The following is a 27,921-nucleotide window of genomic DNA, read 5'->3' as shown; positions in this document are numbered from 1 at the left end:
TGAAATATGTTTATTTTTCACTTCATAACAGATTTTGAGCACTGTGATAATTGAAAAAGAAGAATATTACACAAAACAGCAACAGAAGAATGTCAACATCCACTTTCTTGGCATTTTTCCACTCTTCCTCCTGTTTTCCTGCTCTCCATCCCTCCAAGTTTGTTCACTGCATCACCTCTTGTATGATTTTATCAGCGATGAACAGCTTGGGTGGCAATACAAATATTACAATTTCTTTAATAGTATAAAAGGTAACTTAAAAATTAAATGGAATGATATCACAAACATGTTTTTTAGGAATAGCTGGAATATGAAATGATAAAAACTTTTCCTAATAAAGATATTGCACGAAAACGACCTCACTGGGTCATTTTTGACGAATTTATGCATCTTATTTTTTAGGATTAATCAGGATTAGTGCATGTAGTGAAATGCAGTTCAGTGGTTGTTCCCATCAGGTGGACGTGTCTGTGCTGGCCCCTGCTTTTGGCCGGTCAGTGGCACTGTAGTCTTCTGTGGAGCCCACAAACTCTATTTCTCCTCCAGCACCACAAAGGCAACAATAACAACAGCTGCACTCATCTCAGCGGACTTCTCAGAGAAAGATGGCGTGAAGATAAGTTCAGAAAGCCATTTTCCAGCGCGCTGCCTGCTGAGAAGCTGTTGCACTTGTTTAAATGGCAGAGCTGCCCTTAGTCTGAGCTGCTGCTGCTTTATTTTAAGGCGCGGGGTTGTTGTGCGCGTCAACAATAAGGAACATGCTGTTGGAGCGACGCGGAGCGCGTTAAATGAGCGCATTTCACTCAATGGGATTTTTATATTTAGCTGTGTGAGGGACCCGCCGGACGAGCAGCAGGGCAGCGGGAAGAGGAAACCCCGATCCCGGTGTTGTCTGACATTTTGGTCCCTTTGAGACCGTTTCGAACCCCCAAAACTTGCCGTTCATATCGCGTTGCCAGGCTATGTGGTGGTGCTGAGGGCGCTGTGCGTGTGACAGAGAGGGGAATAGCGCAAATTTATCTACAGCTCCTCGGGGGAAAGATGATGATGGCCGGTGGTGGTGGCGGAGCAGCCGTGGACCATAACGGGATCTACTCAAACCCAAACCTCCACAGCCTGCAGCAGCCCCATATGGAGGCTGATAACCCGGACTCCCGTAAACGGCCGCTGGAAACTCCGGCTGAGGAGGCCGGCTGTACCAAACGCACCAACATTGGAGGTAAGAGAGAAACAAGAAGCAGCTCATCCACCTTGTCTCCTCCGTATGAAGTCAAAGCTGTTGTTCTGCGAGCCTTTGCATGTGTGGTGGAAGTGTATCAGCTTCACTATAAATGCACAGAAAAGCACAGGGACCGCCGAGCAGCAGATCCAGGCTGCATGTTGGCTGTAGCCGAACATGCAGCACCTGTGCACTTGGCACTTGGAAACACTGACTGTGTTTATGGCTGTTACTTCATATGCTGCAGATCCCAGCAGGGACAGCAGGCAGCCTGACTGAGTGAGCGGCCTCTACAGCTCAGGTCAGCTTTGAATTTGAACCCAGTCACCTCTGGGCTCCACATCTGGAGGTGTGCTGTGAAGTCTTTCATTCAGTGGAGAAGTGATGATTGGTGTGTGGGGACTCTTTTGTTATAAAATGTACATGTAACTCTCTGTTTGTCATTGTCTCACAGTTATAGTCTCAGATAGAGGTACTTTCCCGTGCAGACCAAGGGCAAATCTGCATTTTGCACTATATAATGACTAAATCATTAGCAGAAACAGCAGATGAGGAGAACACATGACAGCAATGCAGGCTCTAACCGTTATCCTTCTCTGTAGCGCCACCAACTTTGTGAATCAGTAGTGATGGCAAACATCTTGTTAGGGCCTTGGGTCAGATAATTTGGGAGCACTCACCTGTAAACCCTGGTCCTCTACAAATATGTTTCCCACTGATTTCACTCTTTGATCCAGTGTGCATTTGTGAGCATTGATAAGAAATGGACAAGAGATAACAGCACTCTGAGGTTCACATCAGAAGGATGCAGGTCTTTGCAGATTTAGTGTTTAAGATTTCTGACATTTTAGTGGCATTTTCCTAAAATATGCATTTTACAGCTGTCGGATTATCCCACTGTGTGCTTTTAAGTATAAAGGAGAGCTAAGTAGCACACCAACAGGTGAAAATACAATCCTTTAGGGTGTATTCTCATCATCAACTGTAGTTAGATTTCTATCAAACTCAGGTTATTTGATTTGTAGGCTGCCAAGTCTCAGCATCTGTTTGGTATTTTCGTTAGCCTGTCTGACATACCAGTTTGTAGGCTGCTTCTGTGATGGCAAAATGTTGAAATACTTGAATTCCTAGCACGTACGTGCTCAACAAGCAGGGCTGGGTGGTGCAACTGTTGTCAGATGAGGATATTCCTGCATGAAAATGTAAATGCTCTTATTTAAATTAAAAGATAACAACAGATAAAACATCAGCCTTTCACATTAAATCTGGGAATAGTGAGAATAGTGCAGAAACAATGCAGTGTCATTTCAATGAATTGATCCGAATTTCCTTTTCTGGAGGAGAAATGGTGGCAGCCAATAAAGAATCAACAGGGAGGTGTGTGTGCTCATGCTTTATTATTCCTCAGTAAGATGTCGGGGTGCAGCAGTGAGGATGACGGCTGAATTCAGCTACTGTACATCTTATTTCAGCTCGTGATTGCTACGGTCTGCAGCTCACAGGGACCACTTATTTAGGAACTTAATGTTAATTAGACACCTACAGAGAATAGGCAGCTTCTTCACCATATGTTACTGAAATTTCTTTGTCTTTGTGTTCCAGACACCCCGCCATTCAGCGACAGCAGCATTATATCCTATTTCTAACAGCATGAGCACGCTTTTGCTGCACTTCACTGCACCTCCGAAATGTAATTTCAGCAAGGCACATAAGAACCCTTGTGCCACCAGACAGTATTTTAAAACTGATTCACCCCTCCATATGTCCTCCATTAGCACCCCTAAAACCTCTGTGGAACAGAGAAGTCACATGGTGTTCTGCTTCTAGGAGAGTTTTCACCATTCCGCCGTGGCACACAGACTTTGCCACAATCTTCTTGTCCAGCACCGAGAAGATACGAATGGCTTGATGGTTTACAGATTACATTTGAAAAATATTGATTAATACTGCAAAATATATTTCACACAGACACCTCTGACTTCTTTTTTGCTGCCATTTCTAGAATTGTATTTCATACAGTTTTATCAGACAGACTGCTGTTTTTTTAAGGCATCTCTGCAGTGCAGCTTCATCACACTTTGAGTCTGGAGTGGCACAATTAATACGATGCTGATGATGGTTTAACTCTGAAGAGGCTGCCTTGTTTTCTCAGAGGCAAAGGTTTTCCAGATGGCTTCATAAACAAGATCTTATCTGCGACGAATACCTGATCACTTAATTAAGGAAAACAATGAGAAAGTCCCATTTGTAATCATTACTGTTTTATCCTCACGCTGCTGCTATTTTGTGCAATTTCGGAAAAAAAGGTAGACACATGCAATTTATATTCCAAACTATCATCACAATGCATGCGGTATGTGATGTGCATTTTGCTGTGTTACCTTTTTCAAATCAATGCTAAGATTTGGGAACTTTATAAACTTAACATGACATAACAAGAAGTAATAGTTTTTGTCAGTTGATTTAGATTTTTAACATGCTACTTTCTAATTTGTCAAGGCACCTCAGAGCAACAAAAAATCAATTACACTGTTTAATGATGAAATCTCAATGAAGTAGAATTCATTTAGTGACTTGTAGCACTGCAATGACTGTCTACAGGCCCTTTATTGCTCTCCAAATTTCTGATTGATTCACTCTATTTATTAACAGCAAAATGTGGTTTCTGTGATACACTTCAGCTTAGCATAATCTCAAAAGCAATGGCGTTCTTTAAATGAAAGTTATACAGGCAAAATGTCAGGCAGTCTAACAGTTTAATGTACTTTGAGGCTAATTTTACCACGGTCCCGCAGGCTGAGCTCTACCACACAGTCATGAGTCTATATTCACCTGAAGTGCACATTTGTAATGACCTACAGAAAACAAATGTTTTATGAATATCTTGTCGCCTTGTGTTTTCTGTTATGTGTTTCAGCATCGCCTTCCATTGCACGTTCATTACATGTAACAATGCAAACCCACAGCCTGTCTGGCACCAGTGGTAGACAGCCTGATCATCCTCAGCCGTCCCTGTAATCACCAACCCCTTGACTACTTCTGATATTGATCACGTTATTCCTACCGAACTGATCATTAACATGACTGGCAGTTACAACAAAGAGAAGAAAGCCTGTGCTCTTTCAAAGCTGAGCCCCTCGTTGTGCATTAAGAGCCGTGGACACTGAATGAGGGAAATTACTCCTCTTTTATCAGCGTTGCCCTTCTCTCCTCAAAATGAACATCTTTCATTCATTTCTCTTTCTAATTACCCGTACTCTGAGCCCATGTTGCTGGCAAGCGTGTGCCTTCCAAAAGGTTGTGTGGCTGAGGGATTAGGTATGATCTCGTAATGTTGCTAATGGAAAGGTTGGCACAGGAATGTGAGCTGTATTTTTTATTTTTTTTTATTTTTGGTGGGAAGGACACAGGTGCCCTTGCAGAGCGATGTGACGTGAGCGGACTGTGAATTTGCCAGGTGGCAGTGAAAGAGAGAATGAGAGAGAGCGATAGAAATGAAGACAGAGCAAAGCGGAGAGAAAGGGAGAGATAGATAGACCGTGAGAGGGAGTGGAGTCTACGGGGAAGCTGTGTCTATATACTAGAGCATCTCTCAGCAAATGAGACTGCTAAAATTTTCTGCAAGGCATTTTCTCCAAAACCAAATGGGCCACAATGTTCAGGTCTGGTTTGTGGGTGAAAATCAGCAGCCAAGACAAAAAAGAGCTCTGTTTTTTTGTAGGTTCCCTGGAAAGCACTGTTAAATGAAGCTGGACTTATCGTGTCCGCACGCCGACACGCATGCACATTGCAGTTGTTACACACGTTCAGTCACTTAAGATACCTCACGGTGTAAGATTTATAGGCGTAGTGATTGGCTTCATCACCCCCCTCCACCATTCTGCGGCACTGCCATTTGCAATGGTTGATGAGCCCCTCCGCCCTCTCAAACATGGCCGTCTAAGGGATTGGGGGTGGGGGAAAGGAGGAAAGGAGGGTGGGTGGCGTAAGGCACGCTGTCTCAGATCACTCCTCCTCCACCTCCTTCATCATCTGCTTATGTTATCCATACACCTCTTCAGCCACTGTTGAAGGTCACTCCACATGCTTCCTCATTCACCGCCGAAACCCGCTCGCTCAGCCACTTCACCTTTGTCACTTTCTACAAAAAAAGTGAGTGAATGGACTGCCATACTTTATAGTGCTGCGTCAAAAGAGGCGGAGTAGGAGAGAAAATTCAATTTTTTGGGACCGGTATCAGGGGGTGGGGACATGACGTTCTGGAGGGAGGAGGCTGCCCATTGGCCGAGCGAGGTGCCAGTCCTGCGTGCTGCTGCAGACGGACAGGCCACTCGATGAATATGGATGAGAGCAGTGAAAAGGGTGATGCGGCAGGGAAGACCCCCCCCTTCAAACCGATGCAGGCTTGAACAATGCGTGCCGTCTTTCACTGAAAACACTGAGAGCCTGCATTAGCATTTTCTCAGACAATTGAGGCTCTGGCCAGCTGCAGGCATGGCTCGGATGCTGCGGTGAAATCTCTTTTTCTGCACCCACTGATGAATTAGACCTCGGTGAAAAAGGTCGACTGGCCGCATTCCTCAACACTACCATTGCACCTATGCCTAGGCTAATGTTAAGATCCCCTTTAGAGATTGTGCCGCGGCATTGATGGCGATCTGACAGAGGACTTGAGAAGCAGCAGATCTCAGAATGGGTAAGCCTCAAACTCTTTATGTCTGACTTGTTGAATTTATCCATCATGCTAGACTACATGCAATTTCATACATCTGAAGCTCATTTGTTCATCATTACTCATTTTTGTTCCATCGTCCTTGCTGCCTGTCAGGAGCAGGTTAGTCCATTGAAATGCAGAATGGGTACTTGGTGGGGTAGTGAGAAGGAGGGAGGACGGTCACAAGGCATTTCCTCCTGACCCACCCCCCTCGAGTGACTTAACTAAACACATTTGGCTCTGAGTCCATGTCTCTCCTCCAAGCCATCCTTCCAGTATTGGAAGCAGGGGTTTGAACTAACACCCCACTGGCTCCGCTTCCCAATGTGCCCCACTGCTCCCGTTCCCTGGCGGATTGCAGCAACAGATTGCCATGTTTACTCTACCACATGACGCCATTAAAACCTGTTACTGTGATCTCAGACACTAGGACGGAATTAATTATTGACTAATGACAGCAAACGTGGCTGTGAGGGCGATGGAGGGAATCTTAGTGGCTTCCTCCCCTGCTGGGTTTACTCTGGCTGAAGATGAGCAGAAAGTTACGCAGTGGGTTTGGGCTTGTCTGTCAACAACAGGTCTTTGGATGTTAGGATCCTGCAATCAGCATCATTCAAATGAAATTCTTTGTGTGGCTACGGTATCTGATATTTTGCGATTGGAGTGAAGTCTCAAAGCTTTACGGCGACTGAGTCAGTCATGAATGATCGTTATTTTTTCACCAAGGTCATTTTATTGTTATTCGTTGTGAGAAAAGCAGGGAGCTGACTGCAATATCGTACAAAAGTCCAAATATCGGAAAATGGCCAGGGATGACGAAAACGAGTCATGGGATGTCTGCATAAAGATTTACCTTCTATTTCTTTGTTCTCAAAAAAAATGACATAGTGACCAACACCTGCTATATTTACTAGCTTTTGATGATGTCCGTGTGTGTGAGTTCATGTTCATGTACGAATAATGCATCATGGGGTTTTGGATTGTCTCCGTGAGTAGGGCTAATTAATCTTAATTGAAAGTGAAATTGCATTAACAGTCATGTCATTGTCTGTATATTTGTCAGAGCAATTGGTTATGGGTGATGTGCACGATAAACAAGCCTGTGTCTGAATGGAACATGAGGGGCATATTAATGCAATGAGGAGAAGAACTAACATGTAGGCTGTGAAATTCCTTAATGTCACAGTGCCATGTTCATTCACGTCTGAATCTAATGAGTGCATAACTGAGGCAACAGGTTGGTCTCAGTGCAGGGCGGTCCACCTCCATCCATCCATCCATCCTCCATTCCCACCATACCAGTCAAAGCCCCCACATTCGGTACCCTCCACAAGGATGCAGTGACACGGTGACAGACTGTGGCTCTGACAGCTGAGATGAATAATCTGTCTCAGGACACACTTGAAAATGTATCACAAATCTCGTCATACTAAGCTGGACAGTGCCTTTTTACATCTGTACCTGCTCCAGTGACGTCACCCTTGAAGCAGCTGGAAAGGATCGAACATGACGTCATTGCATCCACATCAGCATGCAGGGGAGAGTATTTGTATCAGTGCTTTAGTACACTAAATATGCGCCTTTACCAAGTGTTAACCATGACGTCATCTATATAATATCTGGAACTGAGTGAGCAGTCCAAGTTACGACATATCTATAAATACAATCATTTTGATCTGTCATTGGCAGCTTCTTTAATAGTATTTGGGCCCAACTCAGTATGTGGTTGATTGCTCTTTAGTAGATTATGCACTCTATGTGATCAGGGTGTTCTTGGACAGACACTTTTCCAGCTTTGGTGTTGATTGATTCTTGATTAGGATTGTAGGAAAAATAACTTCCCCAGCTGAAAGGGAGAGAAACATGTTTGTTTGTTAATTCATTATACTGTCGTGCTGTCAATCACTAACTGCTACAAGCCACTGTAAGCCACCGAAGCCCCCTCCAAAATGGAGGAGATTTAGCCCATCTTGGCAGTATACCCTATGAACAAATCTGTGGGATTGATTCCCATATGTTCTCCACACGTCTGTTAATTACGAAGGATCACTCCATATTGGCATTCATGAACTGCATGGAGAATGAGTTCATGTGTTTGTATTTAGTCCTCTGACTGTCACTTTCTTTCTCAGGGTGCTTTTTTTTTACATACAGACTGAAATATCAGTTCTACTTTCCTTTCATTCATGTGTGAGGACTGATTATTAATGCTGGGCTTAGCTGTGTATTTAGTAGGTGGTTGCTAAAACTCCTTGAAAACAGTTAAAATTAGACCTCTGCAAACTGGAAAGGAGGTCATCATTTACTCCACAAGAAATCTGGGACAGGACACAGAACATGTCACCAATCTCTGATAAAATGTGAATGCAGTGAAAGCTACGAAGACTCCTACTCAAAAGGCAATTTTTTCTGAATACCTTTCCTTCACCAGCAGAATACAGACACATAATTATGTTATTACCTTTCCGCATATATGCCAAAGCTACCGATCCCATTGCGATCTTTTGCTTGTTGGGGTTATTGGGGGTTGAGTAACAGTACGGTGTATTTGATGATGTGCAGTGCTGCCTTACAAGATGTGACCCTTTCCCACTTTGTGTGTCTCTTCCCCAGAGGAGGGTGAGTACTTCTTGAAGGTGCTGATCCCCAGCTATGCAGCCGGCTCTATAATTGGCAAGGGCGGCCAGACCATCGTACAACTGCAGAAAGAGACGGGTGCCACCATTAAGCTGTCCAAATCCAAAGACTTCTACCCAGGTAAGAATGAATGCTCGGTAATTAAAATTGATGAGCATAAAGTCGTCTGTATATGAGAGGAGTCGTCTACCTCATCACACAGCTAAAGGAGTGATGCCATGCTGGAAGGAAGCGCTTGATATTTCCTCTTCATTTGGCTTACCAGAAATAATTGCAGTCCATTTTAATCACACAGCAATCACAAACACTTTAAACTTAATTATCTTTACGTCCTTGAGGGACTAAACATGCATGTAGATGTTAAAGCTGCACACAAGTCTGCAGCAATTTCAGTTTATTTATTTGTAAGATTACGTCTCGACATTTCATCTTTTCATAATGGATTCAAAAATGTGTGCAGAGAGTGTGAGGATTCTGACATATAACAAAGGTTCCTTTTCCAGAGGTTGATCCACAGACATTGGCATGTGACACATGCCCCAACCATCAGGCGTCCAGGACGCTTAGCAATTTCACACTCAGTAAAGTGTCTTCGTTAACACCCTTCACTGTAGGGTTACAGTATTGATGTCAGTGCAATATTACAACTGTCTCACATTTCTAGTAAAAATGGTTCAGGGCTGCCATTGTATTCCCGTCTCCAAAAATCAAGTACAAATCCTGTGTTGCAGAGGACATACATCCAAAGCACTGATTGTGCTGGAGAATGTCACTCAAAACTGGCAACAGGAAAAGTATGTTCGGGCAGCTCAGTGACCCCTATCATATCGAGGTCAAAGCTGAACCATCTTATCCTCCAAATACAAAACGGCTGAGTCGTAGAGGAGTCTAGATGTTTGTCCTTCATGCCTCAGAGGAGGCTTCAACCTGCTGAAAAATAACAGGTGCTGAGCGTCGCGTTGCTTATTAGGTCCAGATGTTTTCTGTGATAACTGATGCAAGCAAATAATGCCTGTGTTGTAGTATCCTTTTTTACTATATATGTGTTTATATATATATATATATATATATATATATATATATACACTAGCGTTCAAAAGTTTGGGGTCACCCAGACTATTTCCATGAAAACTCACACTTTTATTCATGTGCTAATATAGTTGCACAAGGGTTTTCTAATCATTATTTAGCCTTTAAACATCATTAGCTTCTACGATGTAGCATTAGAACAGAGGAGTGATGGTTGCTGTAAATGTTCCTCTGTACCCCTATGTAGAAACTCCATTAAAATTCAGCGATTTCCGGCTAGAATAGTCATTTACCATATTAACAATGTTTAGACTGTATTCCTAAGTAATTTAATGTTATTTTCATTGAAAAAAAGGTTTTCTTTAAAAAATAAGGACATTTCTAAGTGATCTCAAATTTTTGAACTGCAGTGTTTTATATATATATATATATATATATATATGTGTGTGTGTGTGTGTGTGTATATATATATATATATAGATATATATAGATATAGATATAGATATAGATAGATATATATAGATATATGCACATATCATACATTTGTAATTTATAGCACAGGTTATGAATTTCAGAACTATTCCAGATGTTTTCAAATAATAGTCCATCCAGAATGGCATTTTCCACCATAATGACTGCTTTAAATGGTCAGTTTGTCCTGTAACCTCTGGAGTATCAGCTGTAAAGGACAAAATATTACACTACCTATAGGAAAAATACATACACTTTGAAGATGGTCCATTGTTTTGGGAGTTAGATATACCATATTGGACTGACTGCAACATGGCAAAGAGTTACTGAGTGCTGAAGGAGAGGAAAGGAAGGATGTTCAAGCAAGTTTTTTACCTGTGATTTTTTCCCACCGTGTTTCATTAAACTGCATTATGAAAGGACGCATGTTCAGAGGGCACGGCTCAAGATTCTCCACATGGGTGGTCAGCTATATTTTGAGGGAATGAATTATGGCTAGTTCACTGGCATTGGAGCAAATAAAAGGAGTGATATGTGTTCTTATTTCTCACTTTGAATCGTGGATGTGTTCATAGGCCACCACCTGCTCTGCCCATCCCCCTACTCATTATCGTGATGAGTGAGAAGAAGAGTTCAGGGAGAGAGTGCTGGCAAGGATTTGATTGGGTGGTTGTTCTGGCCCACACAAGTAAAATGAAACGACTGCTACTGTACACTGCACAATAGCTGAGAGTGCCGCTTTCTGAGAGGTCAGCGGAGGCTACATCTTGCTGTTTTAAGTGTGGGCAACCTGATGAAGTTTGTAAAAAAGCTTGTCCCAAGTGTTAGCGGCAAGCAGTTCTACAAGTCAAACTTATCAGCCACATCTGTTTTGCTTTCCTTTAGTGTTGAATCAGCTGCAATTTGGGCTAATATAGCATGCTAATGCCTTTACACACAGTTCACGCCCTTATCTCTCATCCTGCAGCAGACTGAGCACACTCACGACAGTACAATTGCACACTAGAGAAATGAGACAACAACCAGTGCAGCCATTTTCTTCTGCAATCCTCTCTGTGGTGGCTCAGTCTGAGACTCCCACCCTCCTCACATCACCCATCCGTCAGTGGAAGACATGAAACCATGATTTTAAAGGTCTTGATGGGGAACTGTACAACTGGGCCCTGCTGTGGCAGACTGAGATGGATGAGCGGAGATAGTGAAGGGTGTGGATGATGCATGATTGTATGTGAGCGAGGGGACAGGGGGGCAGGCCCAGAAATAGCCTGTTTCAATCTCTCTCTGTGGACATGACCCCTCTCCCAGCTGTACTCAAGCTGCTCCCACACACGCCAAGTTTCCTCTTTCCTCCTCCCCACTCACTGTTTCACTCAGCTTTAGTTCCTGGTAGAAGGGAGAGTTCGGCCAGATTCGATGACATCATACTTCTCTTAAAATTTAGTTTACATGCTGGCTTCTTAACACACGGGCACTAAGTTTTCCTGATTTTATTGTCTAGTTTGACCCCATCTAAACTGTTGCAAGGCTGAACTACTGCAGCCCCCATACATGCAGTACGCTACGTATTCACCCACTTGTACTGTGCATTCAGCACATACACACACCTACTTACACCTACTTACTCACATCCGCATATTTAAGCAGCTGCACAGAGAGTTGTGGGAGTTCACGATTTGAACACAAACTTAGATACAAAACTTCAAACCCTCTGAGCAGCTGGCCTCCAGCCAAGTCCATGGATTGAGTTACTTTGTACAGCACGAAACAGATGAGGTTGTTGTGATGTCATAGAAACACAAGGCATATGTTTTCCATTATCAGATCATGAAATATAAATCAAAAATAGTGAACTCATGCTGGAAAACACCACTTTTCCATCATGTATAAGGTGAAATATTTTCTTTAGAAAGGAGCACACAAAGAACCTACATGAACTTTGTTGTTTCCCAGCTGAATCTCCATATGCATTGTACACTAGTGTTGCTTTTTGGACAGTTTCACTTCTGTTTAGGGCTTAGACTTACTTCCCAAGTCTGATGTCTGTGTCTCTAGTAAACAACAGACCAACTTTGATCAGAAGCAGTTGTTCAAATGCTGTATTATGTCTCTACTGTTCTGCTTGATGGAACTGATGTGTTGTGTTAGAGAGCAGGAGTCTCTCCTGACCTGATCTGCAAGAACAACATTGGATGTGTCGTTGTATTACACAAGTGAGCAAGTGCTACATGTTTTGGGGGGGACTGGTAAAGGTCAGTTGATTAAAGGCACACTCCCCCAGTTTTACACATGAAGGACAGTTTACTTGTCAAAGTAGTATTGTGTTTAATACTACCTGTGAAAATAGTGTTGTCACAGATATTTTTACTTGGGCTTGGAGAATTGCTTAGCACAAAACCTGCATTGCAAGCTGGAGTTTGAACTGCTCTTTGTGGCTCTAATGAGGACACTTTCAAGTTGAAATATAACTACTGTAGTGTTGACCCATACTGCGGCCTGACCAATATCGATGCTGATACATATTTTAGGCAATGAAAAATGTAGCTGATATAGCGGCCTATAGTGTTGCTACAAACACATACACACACACACACACACACACACACACACACACACACACACACACACACACACACACACACACACACATACATATGTATGTATACACTACCATTTAAAAATCTGGGGTGACTTGTGTCCTTATTTTAGAAAGAAAAGCATTTTTTTTCAATGAAGATAACATTAACTTAATCAGAAATACAATCTAAACATTGTTAATGTGGTAAATGACTATTCTAGCTGGAAACAGCTGATTTTTAATGGAATATCTACATAGGGGTACAGAGGAAGATTTCCAGCAACCATCACTCCTGTGTTCTAATGCTACATTGTGTTAACTAATGGTGTTGAAATTTTAACTGATGATTAGAAAACCCTTGTGCAGTTGTATTAGCACATGGTAAACATGAAAATGTCTGGGTGACCCCAAATAAATAAATATATAAATATATATAAACCCCCAAAACCTATTTTTTTGCATTATGTTCTGTAATTTTTTTTTTACACAGAACAGTGTATACAACGACAAATATATCAGTAGAGTTCTACTTCTTCTGCTACTTACTAGCTACCATTAGCAGGTGTGTTAGCCACCTTTATTGACCAAAATCCCAGAGACTGAAAGCAGTTCGATAAAACAGTGATTTCATTCACTTATGCAACAGCTCCTTCATTTAGCATTTAGCTTTGAGCCTACTCCTGACCTAGACTCCTGCAACCTCCTTGTGCATGACCTTTTCAACTTTGTGTACTTGAATCATTATTCTGTGGCGCTACGTTACAAGACTTTTTTTTGCAATGCTGTTTTGCTGATGTTAGTTGAGAATTGTTTTGCGCAGTGTTCTAATTTATACCCTTTTGCTTGTTCTTTGCAAAAAAGAAAACCAAATGCCCGATTAACTCTTAATTACTGTAAGCTGTGTTGCAAATCCATGTTGTGTACTAGAGCTGCCAGCAGGTATGCGCTATCTCTCATGTTGACTCTACACTTTTTAGTGAGATAAACAAAAAATGAATGTTCTACTCAGCTATTTTGTAACAACAGAAAATTAGACAAGACATGCACCAGTGAGGATCAATAACTGTAGCATAGATTACATTACAATCACAGAGTAAAATAGTTGGGGTTTGTGTCACAAAATGTCCCCGGAGCCATTCTCATTGGCTACAGTTTGTATTCATATTGTGTAGCTCCTCCATTTACTTTCATAACAGACAGAACATCACAGTCACAAATTAACCAGTTTTAGGCTGCAGATGTTATCATTTGTCGCTGGATTGACATGGAGCTGAACTTACAGAAAGCATTGCACTGCCTCACTCACTGCATACCAAGTTATTGACACATGCAGTGGGTTCAAAGTGTCATATGATGTGCTGTTTTTCATTTCACATTTAGTTTTAGTTGCATCTGCTTCTTATCACAACTTTAAAGGCTCTCTATCATTTGATATTTTTGATGTATTTGATTAACTTTTCTGAAATGTATTTCTAATAGTTATTGTTGTAATTTAACACTCTTTTGTAGTGACTTAATATTTGTTTAATAATAGTTTGGTTCTTTTTTTGCTAAATCTCACATACAGTGCTGCTGTAAGTCCTGTGAGGGCAGCAAATTTGTATTAATCAACACCTGAAATAGTCCTCAAAAATAAACCATTTCCACCCATTTTGGTAACGTTTGCTGAAAGACCATAGCACCGAGCTGTTCAGAGGGCACTAGTGAACTCTTTTAAACAAGTGTAACTACATATCTAATCTGTTTACAAGATGTAGGGGCCACCAATGTAAGACGAAGTCAGAAAGTCTTTTCAAGAGATTTGTTGATAATAATAAAAATACAGGATGCCGCCAAGCTTATCGTACAAAAGCCTGTAAATTATAGTGCTTGACAAAAGATTATGTTCAAACTGCCTTTGATCAAAAATGTTTTACGTCCTTACTGTTTAACAGTAAAATTCCAGGTGTATTTTATTGCAACACAGACATCAGATCCTCCATTACTGCTATATTTAGCAGAATCTCATTTGTGCCTAATGTTTCAATTTACTAGTAAAAATTACTGTTTGTCTTCAAGCCTGCTAGAACCAGGTACATAAAGCAAATCAGCCTGTAAGTGAAGGTCTTGTTTCTCTGTGCTAAATTCCAGGAAGATTCTATGATAAGTTTAATTTGTTTTCTGTCTTTTTTCTTTCAAAGATGGCCATAGGGATTGGTTAGAAGTTGTGGTCAGAGTGGGATTACATCACACTCTGATGTAAAATTTTTGCAACAGATTTCTTTTGATTCACTACAAACTATTCCCACAGTTAAAATCAGTGTTTACATGTTCCACAAGCAAACCATATGGCAACAACGTGACATGATGAATATAATCAGAACTGAGATTTCTAACAAAAACGTTTCAGCTCAGTTTGTAGTGTGAATAATTACTTAGAAAATCTGCTGATGTGATGACAGTAATTATGGGTGATACTTAAAGTGTGGCATGCTAACAGTCTAAATAAGACAGACAAAGGATTTGGACAAGCTAAAGCAGAGACAGATCCTCATCACTGGGAGGCTCTGTCAACTGGAGAGAAGTGTTGAAATTTTCTCACTTCAGGATCAAGATAGAAGACCTGAGAGTCATTGGTCTTGTGGGGAAAGCTGAAGGCTGAGATGTGTGCTCTCTGGGGCACTGACACAATTCACTCCCCTGCTGCCAGGAGAAAGACAAGCTCACTCTTACTGTGACTCAAAGCACAGAGCTTTTATTATGAAATTCGTCACCCTCAAACAGAGAGGCAAGGCAGAAGCTGACGCAAGCAGTTCAGGAAGTGGAAAGAGTGGAGAAAATATAACATTCAGATAGTTTTATATCCTCTTTATGATGTCTCATCAGTGACAAATGTTGAAGTAACACATCATGGTGTCTCCTTTAGAATAAACTATCCTAGTGACCTTGAAGCAACACTTTTTTTTTATCAGTCTTTGAAATTCTTGTAGCTGCTAAGTTAACGAGGATGTTTAACTGGATATTGCTGTGCAAAGCGGAGGGAACTCCTTACTCAGCAATCCATGTTGGAAAAGTGAAGATAAAGCAATGTGGAAGACTACTTAGGCCAGTATGTTTTCTAAGGATTGGTTACGTCACTCAAGTTGGCCTAGTTTATATGTTCTCGCATCTGTGTAGGGCAAGAAAAGAGGTTGCTCAGTCTAAGAAAATTGCAATAAATCAGATCACGTGCATTTATAAAACACAGCTTTTTTATGTATACTGCAGTATAATTAAGTATTGTATATTTTGTTTGTGTTATTTGGCTGCATATGCAAGGACAATTCCTGAATTACTATCCTTTGACTAACTTCTCCAGCCTACATACCGTAATTAGACACAGTGGGAAATACCAGTGATTAGCCATAATAGAAAATAATACTCACTTGGTATCGTATCTGATTAATTTACACACAGACCTTATCTCAAAAGCTTTATGCGTGTATTTTCAAGAATGAATTGTATCTGATGTTTTTCTTAAATGTTGGTAATGTTCTGTAAAAAATGCAGGTGCTGACAAAAACCTAGAATAGGTTAAGTGCTTGTATTCACAGGCTGTCACATTGCTACTTGAAGAATGACAGACTTGAGGAGCACAGCACCAAGACACGGCAAATGTGCTTCTGTCCAAAGAGATTTCATTTATCGTCTGCTTGTTTTTCAGTGGGATTTGGATTTATTTTAGTCTCTTCTAGTAAAAAATAATGTGACGGTTGAAAATGTAAATGTGCAGAAACTTTTTTTTTAATGCTCTTTATGCACAATGTGGTACTGAATGTCTGCTATCAGGAACTTTACAAGGAAACTCAGCCAATAAGGTCAAATGCAGTTTAGGTGCCCTTTCCCTCCATTTTGCCTAATTAGGGTTTTCTATTGCTTTCCTGATATGCGTAAATTGACCTATTGACTGTCTAAATCCATTATTCAACATATCTATGGCACAGGGCCAATCAAATCTGATTTCAAACTAACTTTCATTCAATTCATTTTAGCATTTCCTGAGTGCTGGTAAAAGGCTAGAGGACAGATGCAGATGTTTTTGTCCTCAGTCTTGAAATCTGAGAACTGAATTAAAGATAGAAATGCCAGTGATGAAGTAGAAGAAAAGCTTAGACACAAGATCACCTTGTCAGCTGGTCTTTCCCGTTTAAAATTTTATCCAATCAATGGGGAAAATGGTGCCTTTTCGTCTTGTTTAATGCTGAGATTTTAGCCATATGTCAGGCCAACAAAGAATATCAAGAGACATTTCAGATTCGACCAAAGAATAGTCAAACGTTGCAAGAGTGCAAGCCAGGAAGGTTCATACAAAAGGGTGAGTGTTTTAAAAATCTTGCAAGCAAGTATAAAGGACTCGCTGTTGCATCACCTGTTTCTACGGCTCGGCCCCTTTACCATGGCAACAGAATGCCGGTTGGTTCGTCAATGTGGGCGTAGAAAGAAGCCTAGGGGAAGAATAAATGTGTGTTTAGTCTATTAGAGCTGCAAGGCAAGGACAGGCTCAGTATTACAGCACTGAAAGTGTTACATCATTGAAGAGGAATCCTTCTCCCCCCCGTGGCTCGCTAACCAAGCACGGTTCAGTCTTTCAGCTGTTTCTCTGTTGATTGTGTAAATGGAGGAAGCGAGGAATAGCTTAGTAATTGGGTCTCTTTGTGAAATGTCAAGGAACATTCTTCATTGCCAAGGCATCTTAATATAAATGTAGATTTTAGCCCAGCCCCCAGCAAATCCCTCAAATCTGCTTGCCAAGTACCCACTCAGAGCACATTAGAGTAACCCATCTCTTGTGTTTGTCCTCTTCTTCCTCTCTCATCAAAGGAACAACAGAACGAGTCTGTCTGATACAGGGTACGGTCGAAGCCCTCAATGGTGTCCACAATTTCATTGCCGAGAAAGTCCGTGAGATGCCGCAGAGCGCCCAGAAACCAGAGCCAGTCAGCATACTGCAGCCACAGACCACGGTCAACCCTGACCGAGTCAAACAGGTGAGACTTTGTGTATTCAGTGGCATCAGTGGGGTGTGTGGTCCTACGTGGTAGGAACAGTTCATTTCCAGGACACTTTGTTTATTAGTTGCCAGACTTACTTGTTCTCTGGGCCATGACCCATAGTCTGGTAGGGTCAGGAAAATGTGAGGGGATGTGGCTATTTTTACCGACAGTCTTTCATAGCTAGACAGAGCCGTGTGGCAGCTGCAGCCTAAACCCCTGGGATTAACAAATCGCTGAGTAAAGCGGGGGCTGGTATAGTACTCTGACTCAGAGAGAGATATCCATTTTTCTGTTGACCATTTATGCTTTTAAATCTTTCTCATGTTACCTTTTACATGTTACCCCTTTTATTGCTACCACAATCTTTCTATTTCCCGACAGGCCAAATTGATCGTGCCCAATAGCACAGCTGGGCTGATCATTGGCAAGGGCGGAGCAACAGTGAAAGCAGTGATGGAGCAGTCAGGGGCTTGGGTGCAGCTCTCCCAGAAGCCAGAGGGCATCAACCTGCAGGAGAGAGTGGTAACCATCAGTGGGGAGCCAGAGCAGAACCGTAAGGCTGTGGAAATCATAGTGCAGAAAATCCAAGAGGACCCCCAGAGCAGCAGCTGCCTCAACATCAGCTATTCCAACGTCTCAGGCCCAGTGGCCAACTCCAACCCCACCGGCTCCCCCTACGCTAACACGGCTGAGGTGCTGCCCAATGCAGCTGCAGCAGCTGCCACTGCATCCAGCCTTCTGGGTCAGGCCGGATTGACAGGAATGGGCGCCTTCCCTGCCGCCATGTCCAGCTTCTCTGGCAATGATCTGCTGGCCATCACCTCAGCCCTCAACACATTGGCCAGTTATGGCTACAACACTAACACGCTGGGCCTGGGCCTCAACCCTGCAGCGGCTTCTGGGGTCCTTGCTGCAGTAGCAGCTAGTGCTAACCCAGCTGCTGCTGCGGCGGCTAACCTGCTGGCCTCCTACGCAAGCGATGCCTCCAGCAGTGCTGGCCACCCTGCTACCGGCCTCGGTGGGTTCTCCCTAGGGTCTCTAGCAGCTGCTACCGGGGCTTCCAATGGTTACCTAAATGCTTCATCTCCACTGATGGCCTCCTCCCTATTGGCAACAGAGAAGCTGGCAGATGGGGCCAAGGACGTGGTTGAGATAGCTGTGCCCGAGAATCTGGTGGGAGCCATTTTGGGAAAAGGAGGGAAAACGCTGGTAGAGTACCAGGAGCTAACAGGAGCCCGCATCCAGATCTCCAAAAAGGGAGAGTTCATTCCTGGTACTCGGAACCGTAAAGTTACCATAACAGGGTCGCCAGCCGCTACGCAAGCAGCGCAGTATCTGATCAGCCAGCGGATCACTTACGAGCAGGGCGTGCGTGCTACCAACCCACAAAAGGTGGGCTAAAAGGAAAAAGAAGAGCAAGGAAGGAAAGGATGAAGACAGAGATAGAAGGGAATTGAGAGTCACGATGAATAGAAAAAAAAGAAACGTCCAAATATCTGTTCAATATTTCAGTATCAAATGAGAGAATCACAAAGGAGGAGGTGGGGGAGACAACCAAGATAAGTGTGTGTGAAATGTGAATGTGTTTTTAGGACTGATGTCCTGATGTTTTTTAAAAGTTTGTGTCAAGTCCTTTTGACGATGGTGATCAGAGTAAGCTGAACTGGTCCACTGCCAAGCTGCAGATTCAAGGGTGAGGCCTCAGAGTTTCACCCTCCTCCAAAACCTCATAGCTGTTTTATTTTCCTTTTTGTGTTTGGTTTTGTTGGTTTTAATTTCAGTTGCAAACCTCAGCTCCCGGTGAGCTGAGCATGTCAGATGAAGTTCCAGCCAGCTAATAGAGCTGTTTTACAAACCTTGCTCTTTGTATACGATGCAGAAGGCATTGTTAACAGGGGGAGGTTTTACGACAAGCACCTAAGGTCATCTCAGTTTATGGGGAAGCAATCTGAGTATAATTTCTTTAAAAAAAAAAAAAATCTCATCTTTGTTGACATATGTTGAATTCTGGCTCATATCATAATTGAAGTTTCTAAATTTGGGTATTTTATATTTTCATCCTTTATTTATTGACATGGTCTCATTCAAACACAAATAGATTATTTAAACCTGTGAATGCAGGTTGATCTGAATGTAAAAACAATATTAGCCTAATGCTATTTTTTATTTACAGGGATCAAATATTGTGTTGCAGTGAAAGAAATGTATAACTCAAACCCAGTCTGAACTTCACTGTTGCTGTCTGCAAGTACAGTTCAGGGGTTAAATAATCAATGTGAGAGGATAGAGGAGACACACAGGAATGTATAAATATATTTTACATAAACACACATAGATGATGCTCCCACAAACGCACAAACACTGAAACATATTTGCATATTCAGTCACAGCTCCAAACACACAGAAATATGTTCTTGTTTAACCCTTTCTTGGTGCTATAGGATTAGGTTTATATCTCCTTTACCATGAAATCAAAATGTCTCTGGCGACTAATACTTGATTTAAAATAGCTGATGTGGCATCCAGCCATTAGTAGCCCATTGGATCTAACCCAGCCTCTCTCACCTAATGACAAATGATTGATTTCAGCATTTTGTGATGATAAAGCAATCCAGTCTTAATATTTCAAGTCCATTCTTGCTCCCAATGCAGGCCTTTCTTTTTTTTTTAAATAAAAAATTGGCCATCCTCAAATAGATATTACCTGATATCATTTTTGCCTTAGTCAGACATTTTGTATCTCCCAAGTATAAACTTAAAGCTCAGACTACCTTGAAGCAGTGTCTAACCAGTTCAGTTCGCAAAGGGAACAAAGCACTACAAAAGCATTTTGATAAGAAAAGCTGTATGAACCAATATCTGTGAACAGAGAAACAATTGCCTTTACATTAAGGGTACCAAATAGTCAAGAGACATACACTAATGAAAGGGAAGTAGAATGACACTTGAAAAGAAGGCTTGGACTCACTTTTTCTGTGAGCCATCCTTCCCAATTTGCATCAAGACAAAAAAAATAAAAAACGAAATAAAAGCATTCTGCAGTTCTACCAGGCAGCCTGTTATCGTTCCCAAAACACGTTAAAGCTCAATAACCTCGAGTGGAGCACATAATAAAACATAAAATGTTTTGGCATCGTTGTCTTTTATGGGCAGTTGTTTGTCTAATGCAGGCAGGCTAATTGTCTAGAGCATTTCTAAGCACTTGAAGATTACCTTGGCTTCCTTCTGTGCTGCTATCCATAGTGTTCATCCTGAGTACACTGGGTCTCTGAAGACTGCACTGTGAGACATTAAGAACACAATGTAAAGCGTGTCTGTCCCTGCTTGGGATGTGAGTATATTTTAATGTGCACATCTATGTCACATACACAAGACCTACCAATACTGACAGGAGGGATATCGCCACAAGAGCATTTATACTCCAGCGTCTTGTGATGTTTCTGTTTACCAATGCACTGCACTTAAATTAGCAGACATTTTCTGATCAGCAAATGACAAATTATTCTCACCACATTTTCCTGCACTGTATTCTCCAGTCCTACTATGTCCACTTCCCCCCTGCTCTAAAGACATCTTTCAATTGTCCCCATCAACCCAAGCTCTATGATCAGCTTCCTGAATACACGGCTGTGAGGGTTGGTGCTGAGTAGTGTCCAAGAAAATCAGAACCACTCCCATTTTTTGGAAAATTTGATGAATAGCCTTTTCATTTTCATAATTCATGTTTGAAAGTAAATGGATTTGAAAGTGTTTTAAACAACTTATTGTGTCTGAACATTATGCGTGGCAATTGCAACAGTGAGCCTTTTTTTTTCCTATCTGAAAACTCTCCTTTCACTGCGTGTCTGGAAGGCTTCGCAGTCATCCATAACTACAATCCGGCCACCAGTAAAATCATAGCATAAGATAACCTTTTACTGCCCAAGATTTTAGCATATAATAAGATACAAGCACAAAACAAGGGGATGTTTTATCAATGCAACTGGACTGCTTGACTGCAGGGAGCTCTCCGTCAAAGCTCTCTGATCAATACATAGTGCCAAATGCTATTTCTCTTTGCCCCTCATTAAACTTTCCTCTTTCTCTCAACATTTTATTCCCCTGCATGTTGCTGTTTCTCACCATTCTGACTTTCCTCCTGTGTCCTAATCTCTGTCTGTGCTTCTTCCTACACTGTGCTCTCCCCCTCTTTCTCCTTCCTCCTGTCTTGTCTTCTCATGGGCGGTGTGTTGGATGTGCTGCTGGTGGGAGTTATGCACTATAGGTCATAAGGGTATGAAAATATTTTCCCAGGCCGTAGAGTACACAAGGCTAAAATGCACAGAAAACACCTGCCTCCAAAACTGTGACACCCACCAAGACCAACCAGCAAAGTTAGCTCAAAGTATCAGATTCCCTCTATAAGAAGAACAAGTAGGATTTAGACAGCGATCTATGGCCTTTTAAGGGAAGAGAAAGTGATGTAGTTTTTCCAAAAGAAGGCAAATCTTGGTTGAATAAATATTCATACACTGGCTGAGCTCAAGTTTCAGCCTCCAAACAGCATAGTAAGGACAGAATGCATAAGATAGTGAGAGTAAGGTGGGAACTTGTTTGTGACCTCAAGCCGAAACAATGACATCCTTTATGCATATCCTGTTATCTGAAAATGACTAGAATTCATTTCTGTGGAATACAATATGTCATGTCATATGATCTATATGTACTTTATTGTAGCTATTCTAGTTTGTAGTCCAAATGCAGTCCAGCGTTGTCGATACAATGTGAAACTATGTTATATTTGTGTGGATGATGAGAGTGCCAACTAAGCCTGATTAAGATTAGCTTCGCGATTTGTTTGTGCATTATGATGACTCATCATCGACTGGTGGTGTCCATATTTCTGTCATTGATGATTTAGTTTGACAGTAAGAAAATGTAAAGAATATTGGAAGCAATATAGTAGCATGTTGTCCTGTTTTGTGTTTTATGTCTGTTGTATGAACCTTTGAAATTACTAAGATTTTGAATGAATAGGTTTACATGTACTTTTTGTAAGTTATGAAAATGCTGCTATTTGATAAGTAAACTATACAAAATATTTTAGTTGAAAAGATGTCTGGTCTGTTGATTAGAAACATGCTCTAAAAGGCTGGAGCATAAAACGAGGTGTATAGAATACTATACAGTATTGGTAAGATAGTAAAAGTAATAATAGACTCCATAGTACAACCTGTGCCAAACTAGACCTCCGCAGCTTCTGAAATTGTAGATGTGCGATCAAATGTTAGATATCAATAACTTGTTTAGAAGTGCTGATCAAGTGCCAATCAAACACTGTCTTTTAAGTTAAGAAAAGATAATCAAATACATTACTTAAGAAAACAAAGGACAAAGAACTTTTTGTGCATTGTTTTATCCCATAGGTACATAGAGTAAGAGTTAAAGATTGTGATTTTTATGGATCCATGTTGTTTTACACTCCATGCATCCCTTGTGTGTTTGTTTGACCTGTGGCTTAAGTACTGCTGTTTTCTCACAAATGTCTCTATAGGCCAGCATGGACTAAGCATAACATGTTATAAGCATTCATAACATAGCCATTAACAATCAAAAATGTGTTTGTGGAGTTAGGTGTTATCTTTTTGCACGTCTTCTATTGCATGGTATCAAAGTAAATTATGGAGGAAAAAAAATTACAAAAATTTGCGAGGTGTCTCGCAACATTCAAAGACATAACGCTGCATGCAGTCAAATGTAAAGCACTTAAGTTTACTCGCCTCATGTTAAAAAAGTTGTTTTTTATGTTGTGAGTTGGGAGGGAGCTCATTATTGTCATGTTGGCCCGAAAACAACAAAAAAAAAGACACAGACACAGACACAAACACACATCTGAGATCAAATTTCTCATCAATCAAGTTCATCTCTCTTGGCATCATCCGAGAAGATATTTAGATTTATAGGTGCAGTGAGGAGTATTAAAAATGTGAAACAAGCAAACGTGAAAATGTTATTCAGTGCATTGGCTCCTTGTGTTTTTAGGACATCAGGCATGCATTTCTTTTCAAACAGGTTAAACCTCATATAACCTGTCTCATAATGGTTTTAGATTTTTTATGTCACAGCTTGAAAGCCCAGATCTAATCTATGAATGTACCCATTTACTTTTTTTTTAAGTTCTGTCGAATGTTTATCGGTCTTTAATGTAAATTCAGGGCAGGAATGTCAAATACATGTAGAGTTAATATCTATGTCAATAACAGATTTCACCTATAGTCAGGTAGGCCTCACACGGCCATAGTCATGAACCAGATATGTTTTAACACAACTTCCGATTCGCTGTCAACATTATCGTGTTTGTTTGGTGTTGCATAAATGCACTTTACTGATCAGTGGGTCATTTTGGGTGTGAAATGAAGCAAACCATGTTGGCTTTCAACAGTTTATTTTATTGCCATTTTTGCTGTTGCTCTGATATGTTTATTTATTTCCTGATCCTGTTGGGTCTCATGAATGATGGAAAGGGCTGGAGTCTCAGACAAAATAGAAAAGTAGCACCTGTTTCCTCACTCGAAGGCTTCTCCTTCACATTCCCCTCAGCAGAGGTCTGTGTCAATCACTGCGTGCTTTGTTTTGAACCAACATGTGAAACTAGGACAGATCTGTACATCTTTGTCCTTTTGCATCCTCTTTTGCTTTTAAAATCCAAATTTAAAGTGGTTTTCATTTCTCCAGTAAATTGCGATCCAAGCACTGGACTGAAGGCACTGAAGGATGCAAGCTCACCATCTGGCTGATACAACAGTCAGATCTGAGAGACATAATCGGCACCAGCAAAATGATGATTGCCTCTGCCACCTCAACATGAAAATCACAGAGGAAACCGTTGAATGGTTAAGGTCTAGCTATAGGAACGATATTTCTGTCTCATTATTTTGTGTTGCACACCCCTGTCGTTGCATTTAGTGCTTCACATCGAAATGCCAAACGAAGTGCAGTATCATTCCAAAAGTTGTCATGTTTGTTTTGATTTTCACTCCAAATGTGTTCTGGACGTTCATCCACCCCCACGGAGCCCTTTCACAAGAAGGCTAGGACTGGTTTTAAACTCTACAAACTGGTTAAGGCTGCTCACTCCTCTCTTAAAACCTCTTCTACCTGAGTCTCACTCTCTCAGCCTACACAATATCACGATTTGTGTTCCATTACATCGAGCACTAGCTACTGTGTCCACCCTTTAAATGGATTAAGGTATTTCTGAGCCCTTTCGTCTGAGAAAATACAGGATTCTTTGCCAACCAGACATGAGGCCATTTTTGTCTTTGACCCTCTGAACCTCCCATGAACTTTGTTGACCTTCTCCATCCCCAAGAACTCATATATGTGTTGGATATTTTACACCACTTTTACTGTCAAACTCTGCCAGACTGTTCTTTTGTTTCCTGGTTATCTGGACAATTATGCAGGGTTGAACGCTTGCTTAAGTGTAAACTGAAGAAAGCATGCCAGTACCTTGCAAACATTTTCATGTCATTGTAAAATTTTCTTTCGGGGTTCGGTTTTATGTTGCTTAAACCTCTGTTCTTTCCATCTCAGAAAAAAATGGACTGACAGCATAAAATCAATTATTCCAACCTAAGCAAAGTGATGTTTTGTTGATTGGGTGCATTTCTCTTTGATATTAACGATAACAGTTCTGTCTTTCATTTGTGATGAGCGAGGAGAATCTGTGAAAGTCCACAGTGTTAACTACCTAAAGGGCTTTCTAGGACAGCATTTATATGTCTTTTAAAATGAAAAAGTCCTCTGAATATGTTCAGAAAGGAAAATGCCTTCTTTTGCCATTTTAGAAAAAGTGTGAAAGCTTTTTATGGCAAATATTTGTCAGCAAGCGTGCCAAATAATTCCATACTGAGCCAAAAGGCTGCCAGCCTGCATAACTAAATGTTAGATCACTGGAATGGTTACGTCCCATTTCCACTCCCTTGAAAAACATCACCCTAATTGTACAACGTTTGAGCTCATGTACCATTATTGTTATGCTGCCAGTCTGTTTTCTGCTTTTGTCAGAGAAACATCTCAGAAGCAGTATATTTTCTAAATGATACACTGTTGATAAAAAGACAACAGCTACTTTGGTGAGGGAATGAGAGGATTTTAAAAGTGTCATTGTTTTTATTATTAGTTTATTTGAACATTATTCATTAATAGATTTAACGGTAATGACTATTTAATGTAACTGTAGTACTGTGTTTGTAAAAGAAATTCAGTGAGTTGTGTTTTATGACTCGTGGACTACCAGTGAAGTCAGCATTTCAGTGTTAATAATTGAATTGTTTTTTAAAGATTATTTTTGCGACGGCAACAAAGAGTCATTATAAATGTTCATTTTAACATCACTTGTCTTCTGTTCCTTTTATTCTCCACCTCGTCCCTCTGCTCTGTCTCACTTGAGTGAAAGGTTGAGTGTTTACATAATTGCAACCAACACATTCTATGAATAGATTGATTTCTGAAGAGCTGAATCTGAGCGCATATTAAATGTTAACAATCGCTATGTTTACATGGACAAAGTTCTCACACAATGAGGAATCAGCGAAAGGTGCAACAACTTTGTGGTGAAAAGTGGCTTAAATTTCACACCTGGCTTACTTGAATTTATTTAATAGTTGGGTTTGTTTACTGAGGGCAGGGCGTTAGACACTAAACACTACTTTTAATACCTCATTCTGCTCTTCAGTGTAAAAAGCTTGTTTTGTTTATAGTGGCAGCGACTTTGGCCAGAGTCCATCTACAAACATGAAGATTTTGTTTCATTCACTTCAGCATTCAAGGAACAGCTTCAAATGTTTGTCTTCTCTGTGATCACATTTTACACACAGCCAGTCTCAGCAATATAAACTGAGATTATGAGATTTTTTTAGGTGGAGGCTAATTCGCTGTTTTTACACACACCCACGCAGGTCTTCTTATTTATTTTGACTGATTAATTAATTGGAATCAAGCTAAGAATAACCTGACCAACACTGCATTTACACACTAATGGAAATGCAAGTTGTTCTATCCACTGGCAAGCAGAGTCTGTGCATACCTTAACCTGAAAAGAGATCTAATTAGGTTAACAGGTTTGTGAGATGGACAATGGGTCATCACTCTCTCCCATTTTACAAAAGTGAGGGCAAAATTTTAAATCTTACATTGGTGACATCATTTGCAAGCATTTTCTGACTTACTAGATCTAGACTGACAATCCCTGGGCCATGGATTTCGCACAGCTTTCTCCTCACCTTCCACAACCTATACGCTAAATTTTTTTGTTAAAGGTAAAGGTTTTGTTAAAGGTTTGGATGGTACAAAAATGCAGATGTGCTGTCATCTTTCAGTGAATTGTTTATTTCAATGACAGTCTTGCTTGCAAACGTACCACAAAAATAATTTCTTGTCAGTGAATCCTGTTCTTATTATGTGACCAAAGTTCTTTAGAATGAGCAATTTGCATTTTTTTAAATGATCATTTTACAGGTAAAAATAATTAGAAATAGTAAAAATATTTTTAAAAAATATAATAAAAAATAGCAACTTACCAGTCTCTTTTTTTCCCCAACAGATTGCTTGTGCAGTTAGCTTGTTAGCTACATTAGCATGATTATGTTAGCCTTGAAAGCACAGAATAAATGTACAGTAGATCCCTCAGATATCTCAGAATATCTGCTAGTAAGGTTTACTGCTGAGCAACTCAATTTGAAACAGATGATGATAATAACATGTTTGTGGAAGAGAGCAGGTCTCTGACATTCTTATGTACAATTCCTAAGCAGAGGTGCACAGGTACCTGCACAGGTGTTCAGAGCAGCAATCAATCATGCTAAACAAACGCCTTAACGAGCATCAGTGTGATTAGAAGCACCTGCCAGGATAGTGACTATACTGGGAAAAAATATTTGAGAGATGTACTTAGATTTTTTACTATCCCATCTGCTAAAATAGAATGTTAATCTACTACAACCATCATCTAGTTAGATTTTTTTCATGTCACTTTTATAAAACTATCCTGTTGTCCAACTAACATGCAAATGTGTAGCAGGTATCCATTATTTTCTATGTTCATCATTTAAGTGGAGGGGATCAACATGCTAATATTTGATCATGGTGATGCTCGATGAAAAATCTGAGAGTCACAAGATGTATCAGCCACTTATTGGTTTGTGGGGTGTTAATTTGAAACCAAGAGTATTTAACTATAAGTGTGAAGATCATTTACCAAATTAACATTATTATGCAGTCA

General features: G+C 40.8%; 1 protein-coding gene across 2 annotated transcripts; it reads left to right on the top strand.

Annotated features, from left to right (window-relative positions):
- Positions 1–477: 477 nt before the first annotated feature.
- nova1 (NOVA alternative splicing regulator 1) lies at positions 478–26,035 on the top strand. 2 transcript variants are annotated; one of them, XM_022204558.2, is made up of 4 exons: positions 478–1,219; positions 8,547–8,690; positions 17,485–17,651; positions 18,039–26,035. In XM_022204558.2, the coding sequence occupies exons 1-4, from the start codon at positions 1,042–1,044 to the stop codon at positions 19,056–19,058; spliced, it is 1,509 nt and encodes a 502-aa protein (XP_022060250.1). In that variant the 5' UTR covers positions 478–1,041; the 3' UTR covers positions 19,059–26,035. The 2 variants fall into 2 exon arrangements, with proteins under 2 accessions (XP_022060250.1, XP_022060251.1); XM_022204559.2 differs by lacking the exon at positions 478–1,219 and adding an exon at positions 5,281–5,915.
- Positions 26,036–27,921: the final 1,886 nt, after the last annotated feature.

This window comes from Acanthochromis polyacanthus, chromosome 17 (assembly GCF_021347895.1).
Source record: "Acanthochromis polyacanthus isolate Apoly-LR-REF ecotype Palm Island chromosome 17, KAUST_Apoly_ChrSc, whole genome shotgun sequence".
NCBI lineage: Eukaryota > Metazoa > Chordata > Actinopteri > Pomacentridae > Acanthochromis > Acanthochromis polyacanthus.
Note: the sequence above shows the minus strand (reverse complement) of the source record. Positions and strands in the feature narration are given on the sequence as shown.

Coding starts and splice junctions, on each gene's coding strand:
- nova1 (XM_022204558.2), top strand. CDS start 1,042: ATGATGATGGCCGGTGGTGGTGGCGGAGCAGCCGTGGACCATAACGGG. Junction 1,220..8,546: donor CAAACGCACCAACATTGGAG/GTAAGAGAGAAA, acceptor TCTCTTCCCCAG/AGGAGGGTGAGTACTTCTTG. Junction 8,691..17,484: donor ATCCAAAGACTTCTACCCAG/GTAAGAATGAAT, acceptor CTCTCATCAAAG/GAACAACAGAACGAGTCTGT.